The 14,155-nt window shown below is 37.2% G+C and overlaps 1 protein-coding gene across 3 annotated transcripts in view; it reads left to right on the plus strand.

Moving 5' to 3' along the window:
• The window catches only part of Tmem106b (transmembrane protein 106B), a 42,656-nt gene extending 28,848 nt beyond the window's left edge, over positions 1-13,808 (plus strand). For all 3 annotated transcript variants that reach the window (XM_028755945.1, XM_028755944.1, XM_028755946.1), the window contains 6 exons: positions 3,060-3,123; positions 7,172-7,331; positions 10,632-10,772; positions 11,019-11,068; positions 11,938-11,991; positions 12,761-13,808. In XM_028755945.1, coding sequence (XP_028611778.1) covers positions 3,060-3,123; positions 7,172-7,331; positions 10,632-10,772; positions 11,019-11,068; positions 11,938-11,991; positions 12,761-12,899 — 608 coding nt within the window. In that variant the 3' untranslated portion in view covers positions 12,900-13,808. The remainder of the gene's footprint in view (positions 1-3,059; positions 3,124-7,171; positions 7,332-10,631; positions 10,773-11,018; positions 11,069-11,937; positions 11,992-12,760) is intronic.
• Positions 13,809-14,155: the final 347 nt, after the last annotated feature.

Genomic DNA, 14,155 nt, shown 5'->3' on the forward strand with positions numbered 1-14,155 from the left:
TTTCCAAACATTTGCTCAAAGAATGTAAAAACTATAGTCTTAAGCACTCCTATTTTCAAAGATTTAAAGTTAAAGTTTACCAGTTTTGTTTAGTCAAACAATTAGTACCATTCCTAAAGCAGTAATAGAAATGACTTCAGCATATCTAGTCTTTTTTTTTTCCTTGTTTGTCTGTTGTGTAGCTTCTATGTACTGTAGTTTCCACTGAGGATTTTAGTCACTTTTGACGTCATTGGAAACCATATCACAGTCATTTTGCCATAGTGGATGTTAGTAGCTAAATGGTTCAGTAACTCCTTATCTAAACAATAGATTGTTTCTGGCCCAATATTTCTAAAAGAAAACTCATGGTGTGTGAAGAAAAGCAAGGTAGGGAAAAATGAGCCTGGGATTTGTCATGGAGAAGATGGAGAAATAGTCTATCCCTGCTATTTGTAGGGCACTTTAGTTGCTGTCACAGAAAGGTAAAACAGTGAGGTTGTATTGGGCTGCTCTTCTCTACTTGGTAGAAGTCTGTGGGTGACCCTGGAGAGACCCTAAAGAAGGACTAAGTGACTGCCTGGGGAATTCCAGAGTCTGTAAGAAGTGCCTTGAGTTAAGTGGGGTTTATTACATAGGCTACCAAATGGTGGTTTTATCTTTCTGGGGATAGTAACTGCTTACGAATAGAAGAAGTATTGTAGTTGAAGGAATTAATACACCACTGTGGAAAGATGGGAAGACGATTTCTGTCCATCCAGCCATGTGTCTGAAGTGTGGCCAGGAGGCTTTTCAGTAGCCTGGGTGTGGATTGTGGCAAGTAGATAAGCAAGGATCACTCCAAAGAGGTTTGTTGTTGTTGTTTGTTTGTTTTTGTTTTGTTGTTGTTTTTTGTTTTTCTGTCCAACAGTTTAAAAAATGAACTAACCATTTATTAAAATAGGCATAAAAAAAAATTGAATGCATGTGCCAGAAGTGAGATAATGAAGTCAGTTTCAGACATGTGTTTGAGGATGTTGGTTTGCATCAAAGTGAGTTTTTAATAGGCAGTTACAAGGGTCTGAATTGAAGAGCATAGTCATCGATGTATGCTGACACTTGAAGTGGAACTTAAGACCGGAACATTCTGCTTAGCCGTTTGGATAGAAGAAAAGGAAGAGACTTTAGCGTGAACTCTGGAACAGTGAAGCTGTTTGGGGAACAGTAGTAGAAGAGAGAGCAGCTAGATCTGGAGGCGGAAGTCTAACTGTGAAATCCTAGAAGATAAGTAGAGAGAGTGCAGGAAGCAGGAAGGAGAGCCGCTGCTGCTCATGCTGACACCAGTGAAGCTGTGGGGACAATGAAGCTCTTTGGTTTGGTGATGTGGAGGCCACTGAGATCTTTAAAAGAGTACTCTGAGTAGTTGTAAGAACATGTGTAGACAATGGCAGAGTGAAACCAAAATTTTTTTTGAACTCTTACATGTTAAAAAGGTAAGGGTAAATCAGGGAGTGGTGGCACACGCCTTTAATCCCAGCACTTGGGAGGCAGAGGCAAGGGGATTTCTGAGTTCAAGGCCAGTGTGGTCTACAGAGTGAGTTCCAGGACAGCCAGGGCTATACAGAGAAACTCTGTCTCGAAAAATGAAAAAAAAAAAAACAAAAACAAAAACAAAAAACCAGTGAGGGTAATGTAATATCTTAAAGGGAGAAAGGAGATTTGGGAGTTTTGCCCTAGAACATGAGAGACAAGAGATGGTCTCTTGTAAGATGAAGTGAATACTAGATATGTGCAGGCTGATAGAAGCGATCCATAGAGAGCATCCTGTTAAAATAGGAGACAGGTAGTTACTGGAGCAAAGAGATGGTACTTAGTGCATAAGTGCAGAGTAATGCCCCTGCAGAGGGCATAGGGAGCTTCTCAAGTCGGGCTGTAGGAGCAGGGAGATGGGTAGATACTGGTAAATCAAACTCTTGAGGCAGACGGTCTGTGACATAGAGGTCGTATGGAGCTGTCACACATATTGGCCAAAGGTAAAAGAGCTGGTCCTGTGACACATCTCTAAGTCACCAGCAGCATTGCCAAATAGCACCAAGTGGAAAAGTATCTGCTAGGCCTAAGGGACCAAGATGTTTCACAACGAATCTGTAGGAAAATGTCTATAAATTATTTCCATGAACTTATTTTGTGTCTAGAAAAGTTGGCAGGATAACAGAATCCCATGGAAAGCACTCTAGTAAATAAAGAGGAGATTTTGTACTTACTTGTGTGGTTGGTTTCAAAAGCAGAGTGCCGGGAGTATGGCTTCATCATTCCCTCCTCGTCATCCAGGAAAGGAGTGTGGGGTGCTGGTTCTGCTTCTTTCTTTGGGGCTCTGAGTTAAATGAACTTATCGTTCTTCCCTCTGCTTTCTGTCCTGTAACTTAATGTAAGATATCTGAGGAGTCCTGTCAGGGTCTGTTGGGGGCATTCTCTCCATATGCTATGTTATGAGTCATAATGAGGATGAAGGACGTGATCCTGAGAGCGTGAAGAGTGTTGGGTTTTGAAATTGTTGTTTTTGAGACTGTGAACTAGGAAATATGCTATAATTGCATCTTTAGGGCTTACTTGAAATTAGTGATTGCAGTTGAGAACAGTGAGCTCTTGAAAGCTTGAGATTTAGACCAACAGTTTTGGTCCAACTATTGAGGATGCAAGAATGGGCAGCAGCAGTATGTTTCTTCTACCCTCAGTGAGATTAGTCTGATGAATGGAAAACAACAGTGTGGTTGAGAGAAGCTCCTGTAAGTTCAGATCCCCTGAAAGCCAGGGCTTTTCAGGAATTTTTGTTTGTTTGTTTGTTTGTTTGTTTTGTTTTTGTTTTTGTTTTTTTAACCAGTGAATTAAAGGATAGTAGAGCCCTCATTATTTATACTATTTTTGGTTAATATGAGAACATGTAGTATCTTCTTCAAAACTGAATAATTTTTGAAAACATAACAGTTTACTAAAGGACTAAGAGAAGAATTCTGGTCTTTGGAAATGAGTTTCTAATAGAGCAGTACTATATTTTAGTTATTCATGCTAATACATTCTTAAACCTATATCTTTCAATTTAGGGCAAGAAAACCAACTGGTGGCATTAATTCCATATAGTGATCAGCGGTTACGACCAAGAAGAACGTAAGTGATTATCAGATTTCTTCTTTTGTTGTTTGTATATTTTTACTTTTAAATTTTATGTAAGTAATTACTCTAGTTAAGACATTTAAGAAGAAAAAATGTATCTGGTTGTTAAGTTTTGCCATCCTATGCCTCTGTGTTTAAACAGACAAACAAAAAGTTTCCTGATTGAGATGAGGATTTGAAAATACCATGTCATCTATATCTTCAGAAATCTGTTTTCTAAGAGTTCTAAAATTGTGGCAATATCACACACAGGCCATTTTCACCAGGCGTAGGTGATTCTGTGCTCTCACTAACTTCAGAATGATAATGACTGTTCTGAGCATAATGACCACAGAGACCTGAGCAGAGCTTAGCAGATACATAGATATCTTAAGAGAAGCAAAGGGAGTCTTGAATGAACCTAAGAGTCCTAATATAGAACGCAGGTGTTCTACCCCTGAAGAAGCCAAAACTCAGCACTTCTAGCAAATATTTTTGAGAATAGCTTGTTGCAATGAAAATAACAGAGATTGCAGAAAACCCACAATGGCTTTGAGAAGTTCAAAAGAGGCTGAGTATTCATGTGGGCCAAGCACATCTGGACCATCCCATTACTTGATGGTAGAACCATTTTCTGAAAATACAAAAGCCTTAGTTAAACATGAGCAACAGGAATATACAGTAAGGTAGAAGAACATGAACTCAGGAAAATACTGAAAATTGAAGGAGATACAAAAAGCAGATAGAAACTTAAATATATGTAAATTTTAAACTATAGAATACACAGTAGCTTTAGAGAGACATTGAAAGGTTTAGAAATCAGGCAACTGATGGGAGCATATGAAAACTGATCTCACAAGCCCCTTAAAATATCTAGAAAAGTTCTTGTTCTATAGAATTGGAAGTGTACAGTACAAGTAAGATACCCTAGAAAACACAAGGGAAGTGGAATAAACAGAAGGCATGTAAACACGGTCTGTCTTAGTCAGTGTTCTATTACTGTTAAAAGACACTATGGCTATGCCACTTCTTATGAAAGAACACATTTGATTGTTGCTGGCTTACAGTTTGGATTTCAGAGGTGTAGTCCCTTATCAGCATGGCGGGTGCATCACAGCACAGAGACAGGCATTGTGGTAGAGAAGTAGCTGAGAGTTCTACATCTGGATCCACAGACAGCAGGAAGAGAGACACACTAGGCCTGGCTTGGGCTTTTTGAAACCTCAAAGCCCCACCCCCAGTGACAGTTCTCTAGCAAGGCCACACTTCCTAATCCTTAAGTAGTATCATTTCTTACTCAAACCACCATACATATGTAATGAAAAGCTTCGAGGAAAATGACAGAAAATAAAGAAAACTAAATGTGTATGTAATTTCAACTCCTGCAGAAGCAACTAAGAGGTATAGGATTGAGTTGTAAATGTCCACTTGAGGGATACATGGCTAGAGAAAAAGAATCTCGTTCTATATACCAGAAAGAGACACTCACCTGGAGAGATGTTCTAGTGAAAATCCTGGACTTTGGAGGTTTCAAGAAGAAAAGTACTTTGAACATTAGTCAAGAGGCTCAATTAGTGAATAAGGGATAGAAGATCAAATTGGCTCACTACTTCTTGGCCACAATGCTTCAAATAAGCCGTTGAATAAAATATTGAGCGACCATGGAAGTCATCCCAGCATTGTGTAAACTTAAAGTGGCTTTTATTTTGAAACATACAGAGGTAAAAAGGTGAAGAGTTGGGCCAGATTTATAATCTCAGAGTAGAAAACCTTTTTAACAGCAGGGATTTAAAATCCTAGTGATTAAAAAACACACTGGACTCAATGAGGATAAATAAACATCTATAAGTTGAAACAAAACCTCATTTGAAATTGAAATACAAATGATAAGTCAAAAAGTAATATCTGCAGATGAGATCATGCAGAGGATTTACCCCCTTCTGTACAGATTGTCACGATTTCAAAAGAAAAAAGGCAGCTATCCTAAGGGAGATAGAAGCTTCGGAAAGTGCCTCCCAAGAACAAAGTGCAAATGACCTTTAAATGTAGGGAAATTTACTCCCTTCTTTTTCTTTAAAGAAATGCAAATTCAATCTACTTAGAGATATCATTACTATCAGATTGACAAAAGCCCAGAATTTTGTCAACATACTTGATTGAAACTACTGAGTGTAAGCAAGCACTCTCACGCCTTACTAGTGAATAAGCATTCTGTATTTTCTATCAAACCACATAGGATTCAGTCTTTTATTGAGGTTTGGTCTGTTGCTATGTATTGTAATGCTAAATCCTATATCTGAAGGTCTAGACCTACTAGTGACTTCTCAAGTTGACAGGCTTTTGTTGTGCAATCCCTTTCCTTGATATAAAACTGTTGGTTAAATAAAAATGGTTACAAGCCAGTTACTGGAGGTATTAGAGGATTTTCAGTGACCTGGCTGGGGAAAGATTGGGGAGCAGGAGGAAGGATGGGGTGGGGGCAGGGAAACTGCCATAAGGAGAGATGATGATGAGCATGTGGCCAGGAGAAACAGCAAGCACACAGTTGGAGAGGTAGCCAGGCCAGCAGTTAGAAGAGTAAATTAGGGGTTATGCCTCAGTAATTGTCAAAGCCAAATAAAACAACCATAGTGTGAGTCTCTTATATTTGTAAGCTAGTTGGGGATAAACTTAAGTTGATTGTACCGTCTTAGGCTCAGAAATTACATTTTTTGAAAAATTTATACTAAAGATAGTTATCAAATATAGTAAGATCAGCCAGGCATGATAGTACACACCTGTAATCCCAGAACCAGAAATCCCAAAAATGGATATAGGAAGATCTGAAGTTCAAGGCCATCCTCAGCTATATACCAAGTTTAAAATCTCTCTAGGCTTTCTAAGAAAGACCCTGAGCCCAGTAACACAAAGCAAAAAAGTGTGTGTGTGCACAGTTAAGTAAGTGAAACAACCTTATAAAGTATAGGAGATGTAGCAAAGTTAAGATCTTTGATCATAATGATTTTTAAATTCCTTTTGTGCCTATGGTGTTTTCTGCCTATGGGTGTACTGTAGGCATAACATATATGAATTATTGCTCATTGGTTACTTAGGGATTATAGCTATTAAGATTGAAGGAACTCCACAGTGAATGAGTAGGAAATGGCTGGTTTGCTCCACCCAGCAGCATGGACTCAGTGGTAGAATTTAGTGAAATACTGTTCATTTGCTTTAGTTCTTTTTATAAACCATTTTTCTTTTTCTTAGGAAGCTAAAATAACTAGAAAAATTATTAGGAAATTTAAACATATGTTATAAGGTAAATGCAGTTAACTAAATTGAGGCATAGGAAGTTTGGAGGGAGGAGAGCCTGGGCAAAAATGACAGGTCAGCAGGAAGGGGAAGAAAGGGGTAACTTAGAATGAAATAGGTCTTTGAAGAGCGCCATATGTTCAAGTGACCTGGAAATCTGAAACCATAGTTTTGTGTGTAACATTGGAGGAGCATACACACTTCAGGAGTTAAGCTAACAGGAAATGTAGGTTATTTATCTTTTTGCCTTATATGTGCCTAATACTGCCACTTGCCTCAGGTAAACAACACAGTACCATCTTCAATGCTAGCTTGATGAGTGTGAACAATATTTGTAAGACTAGGTAGATGAATCCTTGGTGAGTAGCTGTCAGGTTGCATCATGACAGGAAGTGAGGCTATCCAGAGCAAACCTTGCTACAATGAATCCAGAGGGAGGTGTGAATTCTGTTCAGAAAGGATCCTAAACGTGGTCCTAGTATAAAATCTGTATTGAAAATCAGTTCATTATAAGTAATGAATCAGTTCATTATAAGTAAATGGTTCATTATAAGTCTGAGATCTCATTGTTTTAAAATTGACAATTAAGCTCCTAACAAGATTATTTTAACCTTTAATAGTACCAACCTTATCTTAGAGTGAAAATTTGGTAAAATTAGATGTATTTTCTTGCTGGTATATGTGGTAAATTTCAAATGACAATAATTTCCTGAAATGTTGCTCTGTGTAGTTTTGGATGACACATATGTAAGGATTCTACTTTCTTTTTCAGAAAGCTATATGTGATGGCCTCTGTGTTTGTCTGCCTGCTCCTGTCTGGACTGGCTGTGTTTTTTCTTTTCCCTCGATCTATTGAGGTGAAGTATATTGGTGTAAAGTCAGCCTATGTCAGTTACGACTCTGAAAAGCGAACCATATATTTAAATATCACGGTAAGTGCACACTGCGCTGAAGGCCTTGACACCGTTCTTGTGTTACTCAACCACCCATTTACCCTGCTCAGAGAAGGAATGTTTGCTAATGACCCCTGCTGCTATATTTCCATGACTCTGCTGTGTTGATCCCATTACCATGTCTGGTTCTGCCAAAAATAGAGAGTAACCTCTTGTGGCAGTTGAGTATATTGGGAATCATTTAATATTTGAAAATGTCTTTTGTAGGAAAATCAAATAAACATTTTCTGGTTAAGGGAGAAAATATAGTCAATTGACTTTTCAACATTTGACTCCAAATAGTTAACAAGGTGTTTAACCGTTCATTCAAAGGATGTTATGAATACAATATTTTTGCTTTCTAACCTTTCATGAAAGAAAAATTCTGTCTGTCTTAACAGACTTTTACTTGATTCTATTTAAAGGTGAAGTTTATATCATGTCCTGATTATTTTAAGTTAGAACTTGTGAAAATGGCTGTGGGTTTACAACATAATGTGATTTTGAAAAAGAATTATATAGCCTTCCAACTTTAGAACTTTACAAATCTTCTCCCTACATTTACATACACATTAGCCTTTGACTGTGAAGAACATGGAATGCTAACCACTGTATTGGAAAGGGGAAGTGTGTAACCACCTGTGCCATCACAGTGGCTCGTGTCTTCAAGTTCAGAGTGGGCTGTGGTCTCTTTGGAAGAATTTTCATGAGTATCCCATTTCCTTTTAAATCCCAGTATATTTAAATGAGACTGCCTTATGTATTTTAAATAATTAAGCAAGGATTATCACAATTTTAGATATTTACTCATAATCAAATTAAGGAATACTGAACTTTAGGTTAGAAATAGGATTTCTGTTGAGATGAACAGTAGGCCTCACTAGAAGACACTGAAGGAAAAGACTCGAGATCATAAGTCAAAAGCTGAAGGTACCAGAATTGTATTATTCCTGCCCCTTCAGATAAGTGCTGTGCATTATGAGTGTTAATATGGACTGTCAGCTTGACAGGATCTAGAACCATCGTGGTGACAAGCTTCTGTGTATTGCTCTGAGTTACTTACTGTTTGTATTAGGTTGAGGTAGGCAGTCATATTTTATGAAATGAGTTCTTGAATGGAACCAGCAGTAGGAGAAGGCAAGCTAACAGCAGCATTCATCATTCAGTGTTTCTTAACTGAGGATATCCATTGTGACCAGCCTCCTCAAACATCTGCCAACATTCCCCACGCCCTCCATGTTAGACTGTATTTCTTTAAACTATAATAAAGCTGAAATACTGTCTTCTTTTCTTAAGTTGCTTTTTATCAAGTATTTGGTCATAGCAATGTACAAAATAATACTTCCATTTATAGTAACTAATTATGTGTGGGGATTCCCTGGACCAGACCAAACCAGAAACAAGCTCAGAGTCTCCTGTCCCATGACACCTATTATCCCACCTTGTAGGATTTCTACTGCAGTTCTGCAGAACAAGTCAGCTTAGGGCTCGTTAAACTAACTCACTTCTGACACTGACCAACTATCAGCAGCCTTCAGACCTCACAGGTTAGAGATTCAGTCCCAGCATCCTCCTCCCTATTTTACATGTCAGTTTCAGGTTCAGCCCTCCAAAAGTTCTGGTAGACTATCAGTTGGGAGTCTCATAACCTGATCCTATGTTTGGTTAACTTCTCTGAACAACTCATAAAACTCAAAGAAGCAATATACTTATATTTACTGGTTCCTTAAAAAAGGATATTATAAGGGCTACGGGCCTACAGACAGATGAAAAGATAGAGTGAAAGGCAGAGGGCACTGGCTTCTGTCCCCGTGGAACTGAGTGTGCCATCCTCCCAGCACAGGTTTTATCTATATGGCATTGGCCTCAGCTCTTTTGCAGCTTTTATGAAGCATTAGCTACATCGGCATGATTGAAGGATAGCCAACTGCAGATAGACAAAAATCGTAATCTAATGTCAGTGAGCTAAGAACTGTCAGCCAGGAACCAGTGTGTATCATAATGCCACAGTACCACTCACTGACACTCTGCTACTGAAATACTTAAATGTCTATTACTAGATCCTTGAAAACCCCAGGAATACAGAATGATTTTGACTCTTCTGTGAAAACTTAACTCTCAATAACATATACATGCAATTGCTAACATTGTATATATATCCCCCTATATTTAGACCTTTCTGTGTGTTATCAAGCAGTCTCATTTTTATGTCTGACAGATACACATGTGCTCTTGTACATTTCAGCTGAGATCACACTACATTTTTCTACATGAAAGACTTTTCATTGACTAATATCCAGAGTGATTTGATATAATAGTTGTGAATGTAAAGGATGTAAACCAAACTGGCCATGGTAGCGTATGTGTGTAATGCTATGACTAGAAGGGGCAGGACACAAGCTTGAAAGTAGAAGGCTGGGGCTGGAGAGATGGCTCAGCGGTTAAGAGCACTGACTGCTCTTCCAGAGGTCCTGAGTTCAATTCCCAGCAACCACATGGTGGCTCACAACCACCTGTAATGAGATCCGATGTCCTGTTTTAGTTTGAAGACAGCAGCAGTGTACTTATATAAAATTAACTAATTAATTAACTCATTAATTAATTAAAAAGAAGTAGTGACCAGCTACAAACTTGAAACTTTTTCTCTCTCCCTATTGATACAGTATAAATCTCTACTGGCATGTAGGGTAAAATGCCGGTTTCTTTGAAATAGGCTGCTAATGCCATTCGCTTGGTAATTGTTCTTGCCTACCATGCACAAGGGTCTGATTTAGTCTCTATAGTCTCACACAACCTGGCTTGGTGTTGCAGGCCTGGAACTGTATGTGGAGCTGGAGCTAGGAGAGGAAGTTCCAGGTCATCCTTAGCTACTTAGCGAGGTTAAAGCCTGCAGGAGTGTACGAAATACTGTCTGAAAAAAAAACAAACAATGGTTTTTCTTAAAAAAAAAAAAATTTGTTTTTTTAGGTACTGATTTATGTTGTTAGTAGAGACATGTATGTAATACATAAGAATTTAAATAAAAATTTTGAATGATTAGTTCAACTTTTGCTAAAACTATAAAATACATGTTTTAGCATTTACTTTTCCACAGTTTTATGTAATACATTTTCTGGGTCTTGAAAATTTTGAATTGCATGTTCACTATACACATAGTTCTCTATAAATGTTCTTTAATATTTTTGCTAATATTTTCTTTTCCCAATAAATGAGGCATAGTACAATTTATAATTTTGAGTTCATATTTGTGTGCCTATTTAAACATAATGTATATTTCCTGCCCCTTCCCTTTTTTTGCAGAATACACTAAATATAACAAATAATAACTATTATTCTGTTGAAGTTGAAAACATCACTGCTCAAGTTCAGTTTTCAAAAACAGTGATTGGGAAGGCACGCTTAAACAATACAACTAACATTGGCCCGCTTGACATGAAGCAGGTAAGCCCCGGTCAGGAGTGGGACTGAGTTCAGTGGCTCTTCTTCCTGTGTACTATAAAATGGAATGAGGTGGGGGTATCCTCAAACAGTTGACTCAGTGATGTGTCCCAGAGAAGTATAAACCAAAGTCACCAAAGGAAAGCTTTGTAACGTTGAAAACTGTAGACATATAGGTAACACATTTGGTGTCTCGGTCCTATCCTCTGTTGATATGTTTCTTTTGTTGTCTTTTGTTTTTGCTTTCAGATTGATTATACGGTACCCACAATTATTGCAGAGGAAATGAGTTACATGTAGTAAGTTTTGGATTTTAGTAACTTTGCCGTTTGTTTTCTTAATTCTTATAAGCTTATCAGTTAAAATGACAAAATTTTGCAGTGCTTGTCCTGTTCTCTAAACATGCTTCTCTGTATACAACCTACAGCATAGATAACATAGATAAATAGATAGGTAGATAGAGATCTATCCATACAATACATCTTTATTTCTAGCATTTTGTGTGTGTGTGTTGTGTGCATGCATATTTTTGTTATCATTTAGTGACTATATATTCATGGTGCTTTAATATAGGAGTACTGAAATTTCTAATGTGTAACAGTACTCTCCTATGGACTTGTACTTCTGAATATGTTGAATTTGTGAAGGTACACACACACACACACACACACACACCCATGCATTTGTGGAAGGCAGGATTGAAGTTGAATGTCTTCTATCAGTCTCTACCTTATTCTCTAAGGCAGATTCTGTGACTCAGAATCTAGAGCTCATTTATTTGGTGAGGCTGGCTGGCAGACAAGCCCCTGCTAGCCTGTTTCCAACCTCTAGTACTGGGTTTATGAGTACATCCTGCCATGCGTGGCTTTCTGCCTGAAGGCTTGGCATCCAGACTCAAGCCCTCATGCTTACACAGTGAGTGTTTTACCCCCTAAGCCATCTCCCTAGCATGACTTACATATTCTTAATAGTGTCTTAACAGGCACAGTAACATGGTCCATAGTCCCAGGTATTACATAGGCTGATGTGAGGAAAATTACTGAGGCCAACCTATGGAGATTTCATCTAGTTAAAAGCAAAATCACTATTCTGAGTCTCAATTAGGTTTAATAGAATTTTAAATTGATAATGTAATGACAGTGCTCTTTCTGTTTTAATTTTTTAACAGCGATTTCTGTACACTGCTCTCCATCAAAGTACACAACATAGTACTCATGATGCAGTAAGTATGGCCATGCTTGCAAAGATAGCTCTTGCTAAGAGTTTGTATTCATAGTGTCTAATAGAACATGGAAACCCACGAAAGCCATCTCAGCTTGGCCATTCGTCTTACAGGAGTGTTGTGTAAAATGTAGTGTTTTGGAATTTAGCTACCTAGAGTATGTTTGCTCAGAGCCACAGTTAAAGGCCTGCAGAGATTTTGGGAGCTCAGGCAAATGACAGGGTTAGCACAGAGAGGATGGGCACATAGCTATTCCTTTCTGCCCTAGTAAGTAAACTTACAGCAGTGAGGGGGAGTAATGCTTTGGGCTTAGAAATTGATTATTACTTGTGTACATAAAATATTATTGCTTATATTTGGTATTTTAGTCTTTGCCATTTAATTTTCCATTTTTCTATGAAGGGGGAACCATATGACTCTTTTTAAGCATGTAATAAACTTTAATTACATTTATATAATTTTTAATAAACATTTTACATATATATAAATATATATTATCTATATTGTATGAGCAGATAATTATTGGATAGGGTTTGCTAGGCTAGCATTTTTGAGTCTATTGGAGAAATACTTCATAAGAATCTCATATCTATAATGTCATCTTAATACCAAATGTTCAATAACTGATAATTATAATTCACAATAAGTAATTTTAGAGAATTAAATAACTTATGATATGTAAGTTCATATTTGGTTGGTATTATCCTCAAATAACCCTTTTGGAATAATTTTTATATAATGAATATTCTTTTGTCTGTTTCATTTTTAGAGTTACTGTAACAACAGCATACTTTGGACACTCTGAGCAGATATCTCAGGAGAGGTACCAGTATGTGGACTGTGGGAGGAACACGACTTACCAGTTGGCCCAGTCTGAGTATCTCAATGTCCTTCAGCCACAACAATAAACTCTAAAGGAGCTGTTGTTAGAGCCAAGGGTACACCAGAGAAGATATCGTCAGAACTGTCAGCGAGGAGGTACTGCCTAGAAGGACATCTTTAATTGAGCATGTCTAAAGTTGACACAAGGACATTGAGGGTTCAGCCAGCAGAATCTGGTCCTTATGCAGTTCCTGGACTGTCGTTTTTCTGTGTTGACAATTTGTTCCTACTAAGAGCTTTCCTCCATCCTAAGTTAAGTGATTGGCTTTCTTCTCACCTGTGTTCCCAAGGTGAAAAATTGAGACTTCTTAGAATACAATAAATAATTATATAAAAGTCATAGATTTAATCTATATATCTATTGATAATATAGTTCAGTCCTGAACATAATTTGAAAAATAACTTCTGATTTTTATATGAAATTACTCAAAGCCTATTATTCATGGAGAACTTTTAAAAACTGACCTGTTTTATAAATTCCCATTCTTACATGGTAGTCTTTCAACTCTATGATAACTTCGCTATTAGCTAAATGTTTTTAGCCTTTAATTTCTTGAAATTCTACTGATTTGCATGTTTTGTCTCATTTCTAGCTAATGGTTGCATAGTATTTATCAACCATAACAGTCTGCCAAATTCTGTTCTACAGTTTGTAAGAACCTCTCAGTATGTGTTTCATGTATAGCTTTGTGAACTTTCTGTGTGGTCTTCCAACATATCCCTTTAATGTACAGTATTGTAAATAAATTGCATGGCTTTTATACAACTTTGATAAATGTCAAATGAAGTGGTACAGATTAAGTAAAGCAAGTTGTTCATAAAAAAATAGTAGGAAAATGAATTTCAGAAACCTATAAAGTATCAGTAGGTCCCAGCTACATGTTGGATCTGGTATAAAATAGATGCACAATAAAACATTTTAATGTTCTACTTTTTATGTTGCTTTTTTTATGTTGCTTTTCACATTAATTATAGAGATGTTTTTCACTGCGATTAGGTATCATCATTTTTATGAATGTTTTAGGAAAGGAAATCATTTCCTGCTAGAAATTATTCAAGAAATCCTTTCATTGAACACTGGTGGCTACATCAAAATAAAACCTATAGTTTGCTTTAAAAAATTAATCATTATGCATGATACTTATTTGATGCTTCTAGCAGTTACGTTAAGCATTTATTTTTTAATTTTGTCTAATACTGTTTTCAAGGATGACGGATGTATTCATCTTGTTAGTTTATATTTTCAGTGTCATTTTAACAAGGTGTTTTCCTTATTCACTCA

Source organism: Grammomys surdaster, unplaced genomic scaffold, assembly GCF_004785775.1.
Source record: "Grammomys surdaster isolate TR1022 unplaced genomic scaffold, NIH_TR_1.0 126091, whole genome shotgun sequence".
NCBI classification, from domain to species: Eukaryota; Metazoa; Chordata; class Mammalia; order Rodentia; family Muridae; genus Grammomys; species Grammomys surdaster.